We start from the raw sequence: 16,185 nt of genomic DNA, 5'->3' as shown, positions 1-16,185 counted from the left end.
TCTAATATTATATTAATATGAGACATGGAACAATAAAAAAAAATTATTTAAACTTCAAATAAGAATTAAAATTATTAGGGCCGTTCTTCCATAATTTTTTTCGTCCCCGAAGTAGTCTCCAGACACCACCCCTTATTTTTTGTATTCAACAAATAGTTTATTATCCAATACTCCCCAGAGTGAGACTTAAACGTCGACGGATCGGGCAGTTTCGGAGGAAGAAAACGAGAGAGGAAGTGGAATGAACCAGCTCGGCGGAGGTGGGCAAGGGGTGGCATCCGGGGGATGGGGGAGGGATCGCTGGAGCGTGTAATTGAGTCCCGTGCGCGCGATCGCTACTTTATCGACCCCTTTATCCCATCCCTTTCACCCCCTTTAACCCCAGCACTCACTGTATACCCGCCGGCCATCCTCGCGCCACTCTAAACCCCATCAGCCCATCCCTCCCTCATCTCACCTCGGCCCCTCTCTCCGCAACCCCCGAGAAGAGTATAACCCCGGCAAACTCTCACCCTCTCCGGTGAAACCGAGTCGACGTTTTGCGCTGCTCTACACACTCCAGAGAATTGCTGAATGCCTTTTCCAGGGAGAGAGAGACCATAAACTCGACTGAGTTTGTGTCAGCGTTCTGAAAATTCCGGGGGGGAAAAAAAAATTGTCTGACGTATAAATTCATCATATTACTCTTTTATTTCGTATTATCTCCACTGGTTTCAATGATTATCTGGCACAGAAGGAGTCAAGAATACTTTCTCCCCAACTTTCACCCCCTCTTGGCCCTCACAACACATGAAAAGTAAATTTTCTTCCCCTACAGCGTGCGTAAACCCCTCCTTTACCCACAAGCACCGAAAAACCCCTTTTCCCACGACTATAAATTTCCCCATTTCACCCCAATATATTCTCTACACCCACCCACCACCCTCAAGTCCTAAAAAATACCCATTCCATCCGATTTCACCCCCAAAAATTCCCCACCCGACCAGGACTGCTCCCTCACCCCCTCCCGCGAAAATCCCCGATCTACCACTCGATCCCGTCCGAGAAATACCGAATGATATTGTTTAGCGGGCCAATGGCACAACCGACTCCTCTATATTAGAAGAAAATAAATTATCAATTTGCATGCTTCACTCCTCTCTTCCTCATACCTCTCCCCCCCCCTCCCCCTTTCCTTCCCTCCCTTTCACTAATAAACTTATACTGCTTCCCACGCTATTACTTGGGCGTATAATATGCAGCGGAGATACCGATCCGTGGGTACATCACACGGATGATACAAAAATATCGGCGCCTAATATCTCTAATCATACTTCGGTTACGGTACATAACCGAGATCCACAACGTCGGCGCAACACCGCCGAGCGCTTGAGTTTTAGAGTGATTGGCTTATAAGGCGACCCCTTTCCAATGTTTTTCCATCGGATAATGTGTACGAGCTATTGGGCCTTGCCCATACCCTCTACTCACGGCGAATCTTTGAGAACAACTATTAATTGTATCGACAATTACCCCCCCCCCTCCCCTCATACCTTCTTCATGTACTAGGCTCGTAGCTCGTGCCCTCGTCTGTAAAAGGACGAGCAATTAAGATGTTTTGTGAGCACCGCGCTCAGAGAATAAAAAAAAATATATATACTGAGAAATCTGGGAAAACAATCATCTCAATTAAGTCATTCCTCTTCGATTATCGTAATTTCAGGAAAATTGATGCACCTGGAGAGAAAATTTCAGTGTATTTTTCATGATTTCGTGGAGCGCAACGAAGACGTTTGTTTTTGGGAGAAAATTACAGCGAGAAAAATTCTTTGGAGAGGTTCTGGGGCTGATGGGGAAAATGGGGAAGATTTTTCCGCTTTTCTGAACCCCCTGAATGCCGCCGGGATTCTGTGATGCGGTAGAAACGCGAAAAAAACTCATTTTTTTTCTCTCAAAAAAAAAAAGTCCTCAAAATTGATTTTATTGCCCTATAATTATCCCTAGCCCTCCAAAAATGTAATCACATGACAGTCCTCAAATCCCACCCCCCAAGACGCAATTAATTTCCCAAAAACCTCGGGCTAAAATCTTACCAATGAACTCCCTCCGCACGACCAAATCCCGCTAAAGATGCGAAGACCATTTCCACGAATAAAATAACCAGGGAGGTGGGATTAAACCCTTCGTGTCCCTGGTGAGAAGTTTGGTGAGTGCACACAGGCGAAAATACCCACTGGGTGAGCCCTTGATTGGCCCTGGCAGTCGTGCCTGACGCGCATAACAGAGAAATTATTTGATTAAAATGTAAAAGAAGTCAAGTACGCGGGTCGCCTTCTGTTTGCGCATTTCACGGTTCGCCTGTAAAAAGACAACGATGTTATTCTTTTCGTATATATCTAGGACCCCAGTGTGCCAGTGGCCACGTTAGACAGATGGTAGTCGCCGCATTCAATGGCCTGAGAAATTGGATCGCGTTTTAACTCCCTTACGTTTTCAAGCTCTCCGCGGTACACACACCGATACATTCGGTGGTATGATGGGGCGGAGGGGAGGTAGTTTGTGTGGGTAGTGGTGTAGCCATCGACAGGAGGTCTCCCATTCTTCTCTGGAGGTAGTCGATTTGAAAATAAGAGGGAAAATAAACCAGGAGGCGTCGATAGGGGTTGTTTTCAGGGAAATCCATAAAGATGATGGGAGAGAATATCTCACGGGGTGAAATGGATGTGGAGAAAATGGCTTTCGCAGGTTCGAAATATTTCACGAGTTTTTCACTCACAGATGAACGCACTGTTATCGAATTTTTTTCAATTTCACTTATCAATTGAATTTGAAAATCGCTTCATCAAAAAATTTAATATCTAATTAATGCGGAACGATGGGGGATGTCTCTTTAAATAAAGTAAACCGACGAATAAACAACGTCGGCCACTTCCAATTACTCCCGACGATGCCATTATTTTTAATTGCATCCCATTCATTGAAAGAAAAAAAATATTCAATCGCATTAAAAATCCCTCAGTCTCGACGAAACAATTGTTCTAAAACACGTCATCTCCTGGCAAAACCGACGCGAACTCGTCGCGAGAGCAATGCAATAGGGAAATGTCAAGGGTGGATCACGCACGCGTGTTTTAACCTAATCGAGAACTGGGCCTTTAACATCACCAATTGACATTATGACTGGCTGGTAGTGCTGCGCCAATCTCTCAGCCCTAGACCCTCGATTTTAATATCGTTTACATATGGCTGTATTCGTGATAGATCTCACTGTTCCATAATTCTCCCTGCGGTACCGAAATTGACCCGAAGGTAATGCTCACCAAAATGGGGCTGACCGGTGGAAAATGGGGGGTTTAATACCCCTGAAACTACCACGTGTCCCCGGGGAATTTCTACTCATGGCTTCGTCTAATAATCACCGATTGCCTTTCCATCCTTTCCTCTTTGCTCTAATCAGTTACGTGTCTCAATCTCATTAGAGGGAAATATCCCACAATTTCATTATTAAAAAAATCGATACTAGAAATAATAACAAATTGATTATCTGTTAAATTATCCCATTGACTTGGCTCCACAATTTGCTATAGAATTTTTTTATCCGGTTATTCATTCATTTATTTATTGATTCGTTCATATGTATAAAAAATTCTCCCCTATTCTCATAGTTTAGGCTTTTTTGCAACATTTCAAACAATCAAAAGATTTTACTGCACTTTGCAGACGACCCGCATGACCACCATTCGTTGACATGAAGTTGTGTTTCAGATGTTTTCATCCGTTTGACTTTTATGTTTGAAAAAATAGGATACACCTGTAATTTGCATGTTCTACGGACAGTGTTAATTACCAGCATATGTGAGAGCATCATAATGAAGACAGCTGATACGAAATTAAATGCGGAGAATCAAATATCACATACTGCAATATCTCCTGCCCTATCATCCATATTTCATCCAAAAATTTTTGTTTTCATCGTCATGATTTTGAATTTTTCTTCTTCATAATATTTTGTAAAATGTTAACAAACATTTGAGGAAGCCAACACCTTCTTTCCCCGTTCCACCGTCTCGAAAGTGTCTCCCAGACGTGTGAAACAGATCCCTCTCAAAAAAACAGTTCTCCTCTTAAAAAAAAATAAAAAATCGCTCCAATTTTTCGTCGGCGAGTTATAAAAGAAATCGCGTACCCCCGTGATGTTACGATGGGACATTTTCACGGTGTTTAGTCGGTAGGCGACATGAAGTGGGTTCTTATCTCCCAGTTTTACCAGTACACAGACAAAGGGCGGGTGAAACGACGAAAAGATAATGAAGAGGGCGGCCTGGAGGATTTTTCCCCTGCTCGGAGGGTTGAGTGGTAACGCCAACGGGGGCTTTTTAAGAGGGTGTAACGAGCGCGGTATCACAGAACCGCCGACGACGACGAGAGTCTCTCGAAAGGGCGGAGGGGAACGAGGGGTGAGGCCTGCTGGTGCCTGAAGTGCCGCCGGGGGCAGTTTTATTTTACTAATCAACCAGAGCCACCGGTTTTTTTTTTCGGCTCGATAAGACGGCAGATAGTCGGCTGGTACAAGTGGCACGCGTCCCTCATCGGCTCTGGGAACTACAGGTACTGAAAGTGCTGCCAGTAATGGCCACGAGCGCTCGCCCTTTTGATACATGACACCGGGTAACACTTCAAAAATAGAGTCGATACCTCGGGCTTCGAGAACTTCAAACGATTTTTCATGTTCAAACGATTTCTTATATTTATTATATTTCCATCTGGATTCACTCCCGAAGGCCCGAGGGCTCGAGCCATTTTCCCCGTTCGAAAAAGCCATTAAATTATTATTTTTTACTAACTAAATTTAATTATAATCAATCGAAACATCGAATCAACATTTTCTTTTCTCCGTTCGGGACTCTAGATACCGGAGAGAATAAATAATCCATTAAATGAAATTAATTTGAAACGAACCATATTTTCGAAATGGTTTCATTGCGGGGACTGCTCCACTTGGATATCCTCAAGATCTCGACTGTTTTCCCTACGCGTCCTCTCAAGTTAAGTATGAGTCCCACAAGAACCGTTATACGGGCACAATCCCACGGGTCCATTTTCCACATATTTATATACATCCTTATCACACTTTTTCGGGAGCTTTCCAGTCGCCGACGATTTACGGGGTTCACTCGAGTTTCCACGTTACTCTCAGATGGCAATCTCGTATAGGCATTCGAGTCAGTGTATTCCCGGGATTTATGCTGTCATTTCCTCGGGATTCAGTTAAGACCACTGCCAATGTCCCAGTAACTGCCATTGTCCCGGTTACCGCCGCCCAGGGACATTTTTTAATGGGGAGAATTCAAAATTGCATTTCAGACGGAAATCAAAGAATTTTTCAGGGATAAAATATGTATTAAAAATCCTAGAAAAAATTGCATAATGTCCTGGAGAATTGGGTCGAAAGAAGAACATTTTCGGAAAATTTTGAGAATTTTCCTATGACATTTATTTCCGATAATAAATCTTCGACCGAGCCTCATCGTTATTTCCACGAAATTTCTTCTCGGACACTCGGGGTCAGTCTCCACACGACTCAAACCCATTTATCCAGTCATTACCATCACCCCCCTATCCCCTCATCCCTCCCCCAGGTTCAGTCCAAACATTTTACTCAATATTCCCCAAAACACAAATACATAATCACGTCTGCCTCCGCTGAGTTCCATCATCCGAGAGCCCACGACTCTTCACCATAAATCCACTTCATCCAGTCAGACATCTTTCACCGAAATCCCCAAAATAAATAGCCAGTATCAATCAAAAATTAACCCATCCCTGAATTTACAATTCCCCGGGACCGTACCACAAAATAATATAAATAATTTCCACGGGGGTCGCCATTATCCCAGAATAATTCCCGCATTACGAATATTTCTCCTCAGTCGAGAGCACATCGACAGTGAAATCCATCAGAGACATCCGATTGATTTTAATTATGTGCATCCACTCAATTCGATTACCGTTCACCTCATCGAGAGGCTAATTCAATCAATCAGATCAATTAATTATTCAGGCATTCTCCATCCTGATTAAATCAAAATCCACCGTTAGAAGCTAAACCTCTTTATGAGATTGTGCCTCTCGATGTGGATTAGCCAGGTCATGTCACACTGGGAGGAAAAATTAGCTTTCCTGGGGAACCATATGGTACACGTAAGACTATCTGATGGATAGGAACAGATTTAACTCAAAAAAATTAACGAGCTTGAATATCTCTCACGGAAAATTCCCTAGCGAAGTGATAAAACGCGATAACTTCACCTGGAACAAAACATAAATAAATAGAATTGTTTAAAAAATGAGGAGACGACCCATCACCGTCCCTCCCCCATGCTGGGGCCTCCCAAAAAGCAAAAATTAAATTCTAGACCATGCAAATTGGTTCATACAAAAGGGAAAATCGCGGCAGAAGTGGAAAAACCCAGGAAATGGGCGGCCAACTGTTCAGGCACCACCGGGTGATGGTGAACGGTTGAGAGTCACTCCCGGTGAACGGATTGGCGTTGTTGGCAGTATTGGGGGAGTGTACGAGGGGCAAGACGAGATGGCATCCTGTGTTGAATGCACCACAGATACAACACTAACCGGAAAGGGGTGAGGAGGGAGTCCTAGGCTGTGCGGCAATCACTGTGAGTGGGCGACACGCGCTTCTCCGTGCTCGGGGGTTATCAGGTTGATGAGGCTGGTGTGGCGGGTGAGTGGAAACTACAGCGGAGCCGGAATGACCGTGACGAGGGGCGGAAAATGGGAAGGTTTATCAAGCCAGAGAGCTTTATACTCCACTCGTGATCTCAACACACGCCGAGTACAAGAGCCCGCAGTTAAATATATATTTTTTACAACATTCATTTGGTCCTATAAATACATCCAAAAGCTCACGTCTCCCCAGGGGAATATTGAATGCATTTTTTATGACTTCAAAACAAAGTTCGTGTACGTGATTGCAGAGAGATTTTAATTAATAGAAAATTGACAAAAGCTTGGTTTATTCAAGGTCAACTAGTGGTGAATATCGACTGAGTTGTTGATGATAATGACGAGAGTAATCCGAGTCGATCTTAAACGTTTCAATTAATTCCATAATTTTTTTTATGGCGTTATAATTTTTTAAAGACAAATTAAATTGGGTAGGATCGCATTTATTATTAATTAGATTTTAATGGGCGTTTTTTACGGCCGTCAATTTTATTTAGTTTTTAATTATTTACTCAAATGATCGGTAATTAGGGCACTCGTGGGGTAATTCAAAGAAACCCGTCCTCATGAGCCATGAAAAAACAATTCAGGTGTCCATCAGAGACTCGCCATATGCCATCCCGAGAGAGCCGAAAGGCGAGTGGGATAATGATGCCCTGGGACTCCATGCGACATGTGGCAGTGTCACTCGGTTCCACAGCAAAAGCTCTCCAAAACAATTTGTATTAAAATCAGTCCAGCTCGATTCAATTAAAACCGAAAAAAAAAACAGCACGCAAATATCCAAAGAGAATAGTGGATTTGAGGGATGAAGAGCCGGAGTGAATTCTGCTCTGCCGTGTGCGGTCACTCCGCAAAATGCCCGCTACAATTAATGTGGTTTTATGGGGTTTTTTTTCATCTGTCCGAGGGTAGAATGGACGATTGGACGGGTATGATACGCGACGGATGGTCCATCCCTCGTGTGTACACCACCGAGTGGTGAATCGATTGTTCTAAGCATGCGTGAAGGAAGCCCTTTGTCTCCTCTTTTCCAGCCCTTCGGGGGGAGATTTTTTAAATTGAGGAGTGGGAGGCGCTCGGGAGACTCGTCAATCGAGTAAAAAATTCCGTGAAAGCCAGACTATTCCTGAGGAATAAATGAGAAAGAAATGAAGAGTTTGTTTATATTTTTTCCGTTGAAACAAACAAAGTACCAGAAATAGAAAATAGTTGAAAATGGACCTTTACAATAGCGTAGGATTTTTTTTTATAAAAATTTACATTTTAATATTATTTTGATTAAAAAATTTGCTCGGTACCTGGACACATTTTTTTTCAATGATTTTAAAAACGGATCCAAAGTCCTTGAAGCATCAACTCTCCATGTCAATCATAGACCGAACATTTGTGACTCTTTGGTCTCAAAAAAATTCCTGTAAAATCACTGGAAAAATGATTTCGCGTTTGGTAGCTGAAGGTGGGCGTACGGGATCGCCCAGGGCGTCACACACAGCCTGCGAACGCATTACACCGCGATAAGATCGGATCGGAGCATCGACAGGCCAGTGAGACTGTCGGATCATCATTCCATTGGAGTTGTTGGAGCGCAGGAGAACACAAAGAGGAGTTAAAATTAAAGAGTCGAGCTTCTCCAGCAAGTTCCAGCCGGGCAAAAGCCAGATAAAATTGAGTATGTGCCACGCACGTGTCACTGCTATCGATCATCCATAACCAGAAAACACAACTGGACAATGGGAACTTGAATGAGGAACCACTACCAGATTCCATTGGCTGCAATTCAGTGACTCTTTCCGTGCGTTATCCCACTCATTCCTTCCTCCATCGGGGTCCGGAGCTATTACTGCCACCCACGAAGAACATTCACGAGGAGTCACCTGAATAGGCCCTCAAATGCCTCCTCAAGCGATGATAAATCCCGTTTTTAAATGTTCGGTAAAAATTACGGAATGTTAGATATAAAAAATAACTGACAATTTCATTTACTAAATTACATGACTGTTAAATTTTTACGTACAGTAAGAATTGCTCTGAGAATTCACGTGCAAGAATTTTCGTAGAAAAATCGTCTCTACATAAAATAGAAAATATTTCTAGACCTATCAATGTTTTTCATATTTTTTTACGTGCGGATCAGCGCCCCCCACAGTCGAGAAAATATCGCGTGTGAACTTGAAATAATTTTTACAATCCTCGCTTCATTGCTCTCTTCAAATCGTTGAATTCCACTTCGCTTGCCCGGAGTCAGCGTCATTACGACTGCATTATCGTATCACGTGATATTGCAATTTGCTAAACAAAAGAGGGAGAAGGGGGAGGCCAATGAGTAGAAATTTTTATCGTTCAGACTACAGCAATTATCGTTATGGAAATATTATCGAAGAGGAATTTTCAAGATCAAAAAATTTTCACTTTTTTAGACGAACAGGTGCCCCTGAAAGTCCAAAGATTTTTTTAATTACTCAAAAAAAATTGATTTATTAAAAAAAAATTTTTTTCCAAATATCATTTACTAGTTGGTCGAGTGTCTTGATATTTCGTTGCAATTTCCCTTTTCTCCAGCTTTCACCACTCGCAATAACCACCCCCAATCCCTGTCTGACCTCATAACAGCTCCTCTACTCAATTTTCCCCGAATAAATAATTATCCCGCTCCCATCAGTGGCCCATTATCGCCCCGGGCCACGGCCCCGGCTCCCAGAGAGTGTCAAAATGAGGAGAAACGAAAACGCGCGCCATCAAGGGCACATAAACGTCTCAGGGCCCATTGTGGGACCGTTCGGACATATCCGTGTGGGATACGTTCATTCGGAGGTGGGGAATATAAACCGCTCTCTCGCCTAGAGTGTCAGCCTGCGTGTGGCCGCCACTATTATCCACATATCTCAAAAGGTGAAGAGGAATGGTGGAAATAAAGAAATAGTAGGGGGGGGAGGGAGGGAGAAAAAAGAACTCAAGTCGCGGAAAATATCCTGGGAGGGCCCGGTGTATCCAGTCTCACCCCTGCGGTGTTACTTTACCTTGTACAATGATGATTCATACGACACTGTACTTCGGTGGGTTAATAAGTGGAGGTTGACGATGTTCTCGGGAATTTATAAGACGATGTGTGAATAATTAATGGATTTTTTAAATGCCGGGAGAGGTATTTCCGAAAAATTCGAGTGCGAGTGCTGAAAAAAAATTTGTTAAACGTCAGTGGCCACAGGAAATTAATTTGACAAGCGGAAAAAATGATTTACTAGCGATATACAACTTAAATTATATCAATTACATTACATTAATCGCATAAATTATAACTTATATCACTATCAAAGCCTATCAATGCAAAAAAAAATAGTATTTTGCAGTCCCACAATTCCTCAAATTAAATAAATCCCCTCCAATTAAAATAAACTTTCTTCCCCCCTACATCCCCCCTCCCCCATTACCCGAAGAAATTCAATCAGCCTCGCTTCAATCCAATCGATTACAACCTCAGAAAATCTCCAGTCCTAATAAACCATTTCGTACACTGGGAAAAGCACACAATTCCACTGCATAATCAACAAAATTATCAACGCTAGGCAAAATGATTGAATATCGCCTGAGACAGCGGCAATCGATCCCCGATGATTAGCGGATAATATAAAGGAGTAAAATCACGTATCAGGGGTATTTCGATTTGATGCCCCCCCCCTCCCCCTCCCTCCCACCAATGCACACGCGGGAATGAACGTTCGCTCAGCTTCCTCGAGTGCTCATCTCCTCCCTTTTCCTTTCACCCCCGTAAAAAATCTCACTGCCCCAGCCAAGTGTGTCGATAGAGCACGATTCCACCTAATTGAAGTAACCACAGGGCGCAACACACTCAGATCGAGCCGTATATACCCAGGAGACGCCTCCGTATCTCCATCCATTCCCCTGGCAATCCCATCAAAATGATCAAATGACTGCCTCCCGTCTTTCTACGTTTTTCCTCTTGTTCTTCACTTCAACATTTCCGTTCGCACGTGCCATACGAGCTTTTACGCCTAAACGAAATAAAAATAAACGGCAAATTCCACTGGCACTCCTGACATTTGCCAACTAATCATTATATTGGTTTGGAGTCAATCGCAAAATTTAATTACAGGATGAACGCCGGCCTCGCTGGGGGAGAATGGAATTTAATGTGATTTTGTGATTTCCGGTATTAAGGGAGGTTTATTAGTGGTGGATTTGTGGATACAGAAGAGGCAGGTCAATTGATAATGATAAATTAAATTATTTAAGTAGCTCTCACTTCGTTTTTTATATTCTTTTGCAGTTTCCCTAACTATTAATTGAAGGGAGGGCTGATTTAATTGCACTTATTAATCTATTGATTACATTGAATTAAATCGGAAGAGCCAGAGGTGCTTTAATTATCTGAAAATAGTAATTCACGTTATTGTTGGGAAGATAATTGTTATAGTTATTTTGTTGTCGGGGAAGAAAACCCAAATCAGTGATTGCATATCAATTTTTGATGTGAAGTGATGTTGGGGTAACAGCTTGCAGGGTAAAACAAGGGATCTAGGCCCAGCTGGTGGCAGACACGGGGGGGCCTGAGTGACTAAGTCCCATAGGTAATCTCCAATGGACGTTGACACAACTCATTTTTACGCGTTGTCCCACGCACTATGAATGGCCCACCAATCGTCCTGACTGCTCAACTGCTGTGCTTTTTAGCGAGATATGTATGAAAATATATGCCTGTGTGTGACTACAACTATGTGGGGTAAAGTGAGTAATGGCGAGAGATCTGTGTCTGTGACACTGCGGGATAGCAGTCTCGGTCGAGTATCTTTTTGAGAAAAATGAAAAGATAGGCATCAGTGGATATTTGAACTTTATAACGCCCCCATGTCCCCCCGGTTTTTCCATTATTCTGGACAATGACCGACACAAGGATGCGCTGGATTGACTGTTGGATCCTTTTGGAGAATCGCTCCATTGACCTCATGATGACTGTCGGGATAATGGGGGATTGTCACTTTTGTTTATTTATCTATCACCTGCGGTAATTGTGGGGGATGGAGAGCAGTTTAGGGGGGGGTAGGGGTGGCTGGTGGGGTGTGGAAGATCCTGTGGATGATAGGGCGATTGAAGGATTCGATAGAATCGAATTTTCCTGATTTTTTCTATAGAACGGGAACAATATTTTTTTTGTTAGTGAAATTGTGTAATAAAAATTGAATAAAAATGTCGGACCCATTCGGCAGTTTGTCCATTGAGATTTTTAACCACCTGAATCCCTCACAAGCACCGCAATTAATTATCACTCTTAATTATCCCTGGACGGCAAAGTCATTAGTAAATAACTCACTCCCACCGATACCATAAATAATCCCAACAAATTGGATAATTCTCGACTAATTACGGGACTGATACTATCAGTCCCAAAATTTATTCGGCTTTCTAAATTGTCCTGGTCCTCGGTAGCTCTTGAAAACGGCGCCTAGAAGCTCCCCCAGATAATTCACCATCAGATGCTCATCGGGATCCGGCACGTGACAGTTTTTCGTCGATAAAAACTGAGGTCGTCTGGTGTTAAAACTCTCTGGGCCTCTCGAGAGATTTAAAGAAAATAAAATAAGAAATACCACGCGCCTCTTTTGCAGTGTAAAACGACTGCAGATGAATCCTCATTGACTCACCGCGGGTGTTCGTGTCAGTATCAAAATGTGATCCGGGCACATGGGGATATCGCCTGAAGTGGATTTTTAGAGGAGGCACTGATCTGGCTGCTCAGCGGGATAGCGTTCGAGGGCTCATTTCCGAATTCCCGGAATCACATCGGGTGGTGTGCGATGATGGCTCGATGACGATGAGTCAATGAGTTAAATAAACCGAGAGATTTTTTTTAACACTTTTTTTATTATTCGGGATATAAATTTCGGGGCTTTATTAGTTGTCGAGTCGTCGGATTTTTTTTTCGACATTTGGGGTTGGGGGGGAAGGGATTGGGAAGTTGAGGGGGGAGGCTAGTAGACCGATAAGGAATTATCCTTCGATAACGGGGTTTTTCACATAATAATTGCAGTGGAGGCCGATGCAGAATTTTATTTAAATAATTCACCGGAAATCAAAAGCATTCTCTTTTCAAATTCTCCAGAATTTTTCGCTCTTTCAAATTCTCCCACTTTCACCAACTCAAAAACCGCGTAGTGCTGCTCCCTACCGCCCTCGCATCGAAGCTTGCACCAGTCCGATCGGTAAAGGAAACTTCCCGCGCGCACTCGTCCTGTAGCTTCTCCTCTATGTCACGTAGATAGTCGATGGCCCTGGACGCCTCGATGCTCAGTATGATTGAAATATCTGCCGCACGCTGAGGGAAAAATCGCTCCAACAGGATGTCACGACGCAACCCCGGGGAGGACTATCGAAAAGGTTTTGTTACTTGCATATGAAAATACCATAACTCGAGACACTCGAATGACTTACATTCTCTCGCCCAGACGAGCACATTTAATTATTTTTACACATACAATTGTCGTTTTGTACAGTGCCCTACTTTGCTCCCATTCACGGTATTTCCTCATTATCGAGATTCCACGACTCAAAATCGCGATTAAAAAGGGTTAACCGGGTCCTTCGTGACCAGTAGATTGTCCTAAACAACTTGCATGCATTTTGCGCCCTCCACGAGGGGTGGAACACACTTTTTATTACATAAGAGTCAACAAATGCGTCGTGATGGATCTCAGGTTCCACGTAATGTATTCGAACGTTAGAACACATCAACCGTTAAAAACCATGAAATGTGCGTTTGAAGTAAAAAAACCTTAAGTTTGATGCAGGTTGAACAAATAGAACTGGGAAAAGCCAAGAACATGAATTATTATTGTCAGAAAAAAAAATATATGTAGCATGCTGCTTGAGATTTTCCGGTTACTAAAGTCAGCCTCGTTTAACTTGATCTGAACTTTGCCAGTGTTTGACGTTGTCAGGGTCAAGTACCTACAGAGCGGAGGATAGGCGGGATAAGGATAATGACAGGGACAGATCACCCTTGAGACCAGACGACAGGAGAGATTCACCGACTTATGGACAGGGAGAGTCCAGGAAACAGAAATTGACGTTTGGATTTGGAAAGAAAACATCCCTGACTGATCAGAAGAAGGGGATACAGATTAAATTGGGAGCAACATCGGTGAGTTTAACAAAAATCCTGGAATTTTCATTGAAAAACTATCAGAGAATCAGGAAATTAGAATTCTGTGAAGTTGGCACTCCTCGAAATTCTTCTCGTGAATTTTTCAAATTACTTTCCAAGGCCTTTCCAGCCATAATTAATTAATGTACTTGCAGAAACCCGTTGCGAAACCCGCAGCAAAGCCAACAGTGGCGTCAGTATTCAATGCCGATGATGACGACGAGCCCGAGGAAATGCCAGCGGAGGCGCGAATGAGGATGAGAAACATAGGACGAGAAACTCCAACATCAGCTGGACCCAACTCCTTTGGGAAGACTAAACAAGGCTTCTGTGATTCAAAGAAAATATTCGAGAAGACACTGAAGAAGGCGATGGAAGAAGGCAACAAATGATTCTATTCATTAGAATTTTTCCGTAATTATTTTAAGAGATTATTGTAAATTCATTTAATGTAAGTTGTACGAAGATAGCTGTTGAATTTGGAAAGCAAGACATTTTTACCGCGTCCAGGTATTTTTTCTTCAAATAGACAAGTAGCTTTCAGCTCAGATAATTTCTGGTACATCGACGTCCGGCAGGGAAAATTTTTATCAACGACTATCATGTGATTATCATGAAATTAATGATATTAATCATGTATTCCCTACCCTCAATGTTCGTCGGTGGTTTCTTGTATTATCATCAATGACAATTTAATTGTAAACGTGACACCTGTCGAGCTGTGGAGGCGGACAGAATCATAATTAAAAATTTCACGTGAATAAATCTCAATTCCTTTCCAATCTAGCGTTTGGTTATTTATCAGTGAGGTTCGGGTTTTAACTGCCCTTAGTTATAAAGTCGATGAGCTTCGTTGAAAATATTTTCTATCATTAACATAAACCAAATTTTACGTCAGGAAGGTCAGTGAATAATTTTTTAAACACTCAAAGCATTTTTTAAACTTTTTTTTTTATTCCGCAATTAAAAATTACATGTGAATTACTTCCTGTTCTGCTGGGGTCCCTGGCGCATGTCCTGAAAAGAGGACACGAAATGAGTACACATCTCAAAAAAATGTACATGTAAAAAATTTGTCTTTAAATATTGGATGAAAAAAAAACATTCAAATCTAATACAAATAAATTATAAACAAAATATCTCCCTTGAATGAGTTAGATATTTTTATTCCATCACATTTCACCTGCGTGAATGAACGAAATAAATGGAATGGTAATAAATAGTCACCCTTGGGAAGTTGCGAAGAGGTGGTGTCCTGATGCGACGATCAGCCTTGGATCTGTTACGAACGACTTTGCTGTGAATTGCGCATGACACGCAGTAGTGCAATTTTGCGTACAGCTTGGGGAGCTGATAGGTATCGTAGACGCTGGCGTCGTTGATGTCCCTCACAGCGGCGGCCTCGACGATGTTACGGATAACAAACTTCTTGATGGCCTTGTCCTTTGGGACGCAACGAGCACAGTTGGTGCAACGCACAGGGTTGACATGACCTCGGCCGTGTTTGGCCCTTCCACCATTCCTCCTTTTAGTCGTCTAAACATTAAATATGATTAATTAGTTATCCCATGAACTTGAATAAATTAGTTCATCGACTTTCGGTTTCAACTCCAATTTTTTATTTGGTTTTTCTGATTTTCCTAGACTTTTTCCGTCACTCTAACTTTGAAAATTGTTAGGAATTTATTAACATCTAATTTATCTGTCTACTGGGTCTGATTTCGAAATTTTTCTGAAGGACTGTGCACTTGGTGTGCCTTCTTAGTCCTAATTTTGAGGTTATGTTGGCTTCATCTCCGAAAATGTGGTTTTTGTCGGAAAATTGGCGAATAAAAATTAAGTTAAATGCACTACGACCGATAATTCCCCGAAATTTGATGGAAAATATAATTATGAAGCTCGTGAATTGATAAAAAATAGCCTGGCCACATGGCACCACCGAATGTCACTATTTCCTCCCGAAATATTCCATCATCGGCACAAAATTATCACTGTTCAACCCTATCCACCAATTAAAAATCATTGTCAACCGTCAGAAATCATTGAAAACCCAAATAAACAATTGTAAATTAAAGAATATACAAATAAAACTTAGGAGTCTTGGTTACCATTTTGCCTCGAGTGCCGTGGCAGCCAAGAAAGAAAGCGGAAGCGTCGGGGCTCACGGAATACGACTTTCACGCCCGAGTCAAAACACTTCCTCTCATAAATAAATAAAAAATAGTTGTTCCTGAAATGAACTCCTGAACTCACACGTTATTTACTGTTTGCTTTTTGCAATAAATAACTAGCTGTACTTTCAT

The 16,185-nt window shown here is 42.2% G+C and overlaps 2 protein-coding genes across 3 annotated transcripts; one reads left to right on the top strand and one right to left on the bottom strand.

Moving 5' to 3' along the window:
- Window positions 1-12,990: 12,990 nt before the first annotated feature.
- On the top strand, window positions 12,991-15,307 carry LOC135165758 (PEST proteolytic signal-containing nuclear protein-like). The gene is made up of 3 exons (XM_064127358.1): window positions 12,991-13,116; window positions 13,677-13,879; window positions 14,038-15,307. The coding sequence occupies exons 1-3, from the start codon at window positions 13,080-13,082 to the stop codon at window positions 14,272-14,274; spliced, it is 477 nt and encodes a 158-aa protein (XP_063983428.1). The 5' UTR covers window positions 12,991-13,079; the 3' UTR covers window positions 14,275-15,307.
- Rps26 (Ribosomal protein S26) lies at window positions 14,808-16,149 on the bottom strand. Of its 2 annotated transcripts, none has more exons than XM_064127360.1 (3): window positions 15,991-16,149; window positions 15,110-15,418; window positions 14,808-14,899 (listed from the first exon to the last, which is right to left on the bottom strand). In XM_064127360.1, the coding sequence occupies exons 1-3, from the start codon at window positions 15,991-15,993 to the stop codon at window positions 14,864-14,866; spliced, it is 348 nt and encodes a 115-aa protein (XP_063983430.1). In that variant the 5' UTR covers window positions 15,994-16,149; the 3' UTR covers window positions 14,808-14,863. The 2 variants fall into 2 exon arrangements, with proteins under 2 accessions (XP_063983430.1, XP_063983431.1); XM_064127361.1 differs by having other exon boundaries at window positions 14,814-14,887.
- Window positions 16,150-16,185: the final 36 nt, after the last annotated feature.

This window comes from Diachasmimorpha longicaudata, chromosome 9, assembly GCF_034640455.1.
Source record: "Diachasmimorpha longicaudata isolate KC_UGA_2023 chromosome 9, iyDiaLong2, whole genome shotgun sequence".
Lineage (NCBI taxonomy): Eukaryota > Metazoa > Arthropoda > Insecta > Hymenoptera > Braconidae > Diachasmimorpha > Diachasmimorpha longicaudata.
Note: the sequence above shows the minus strand (reverse complement) of the source record. Positions and strands in the feature narration are given on the sequence as shown.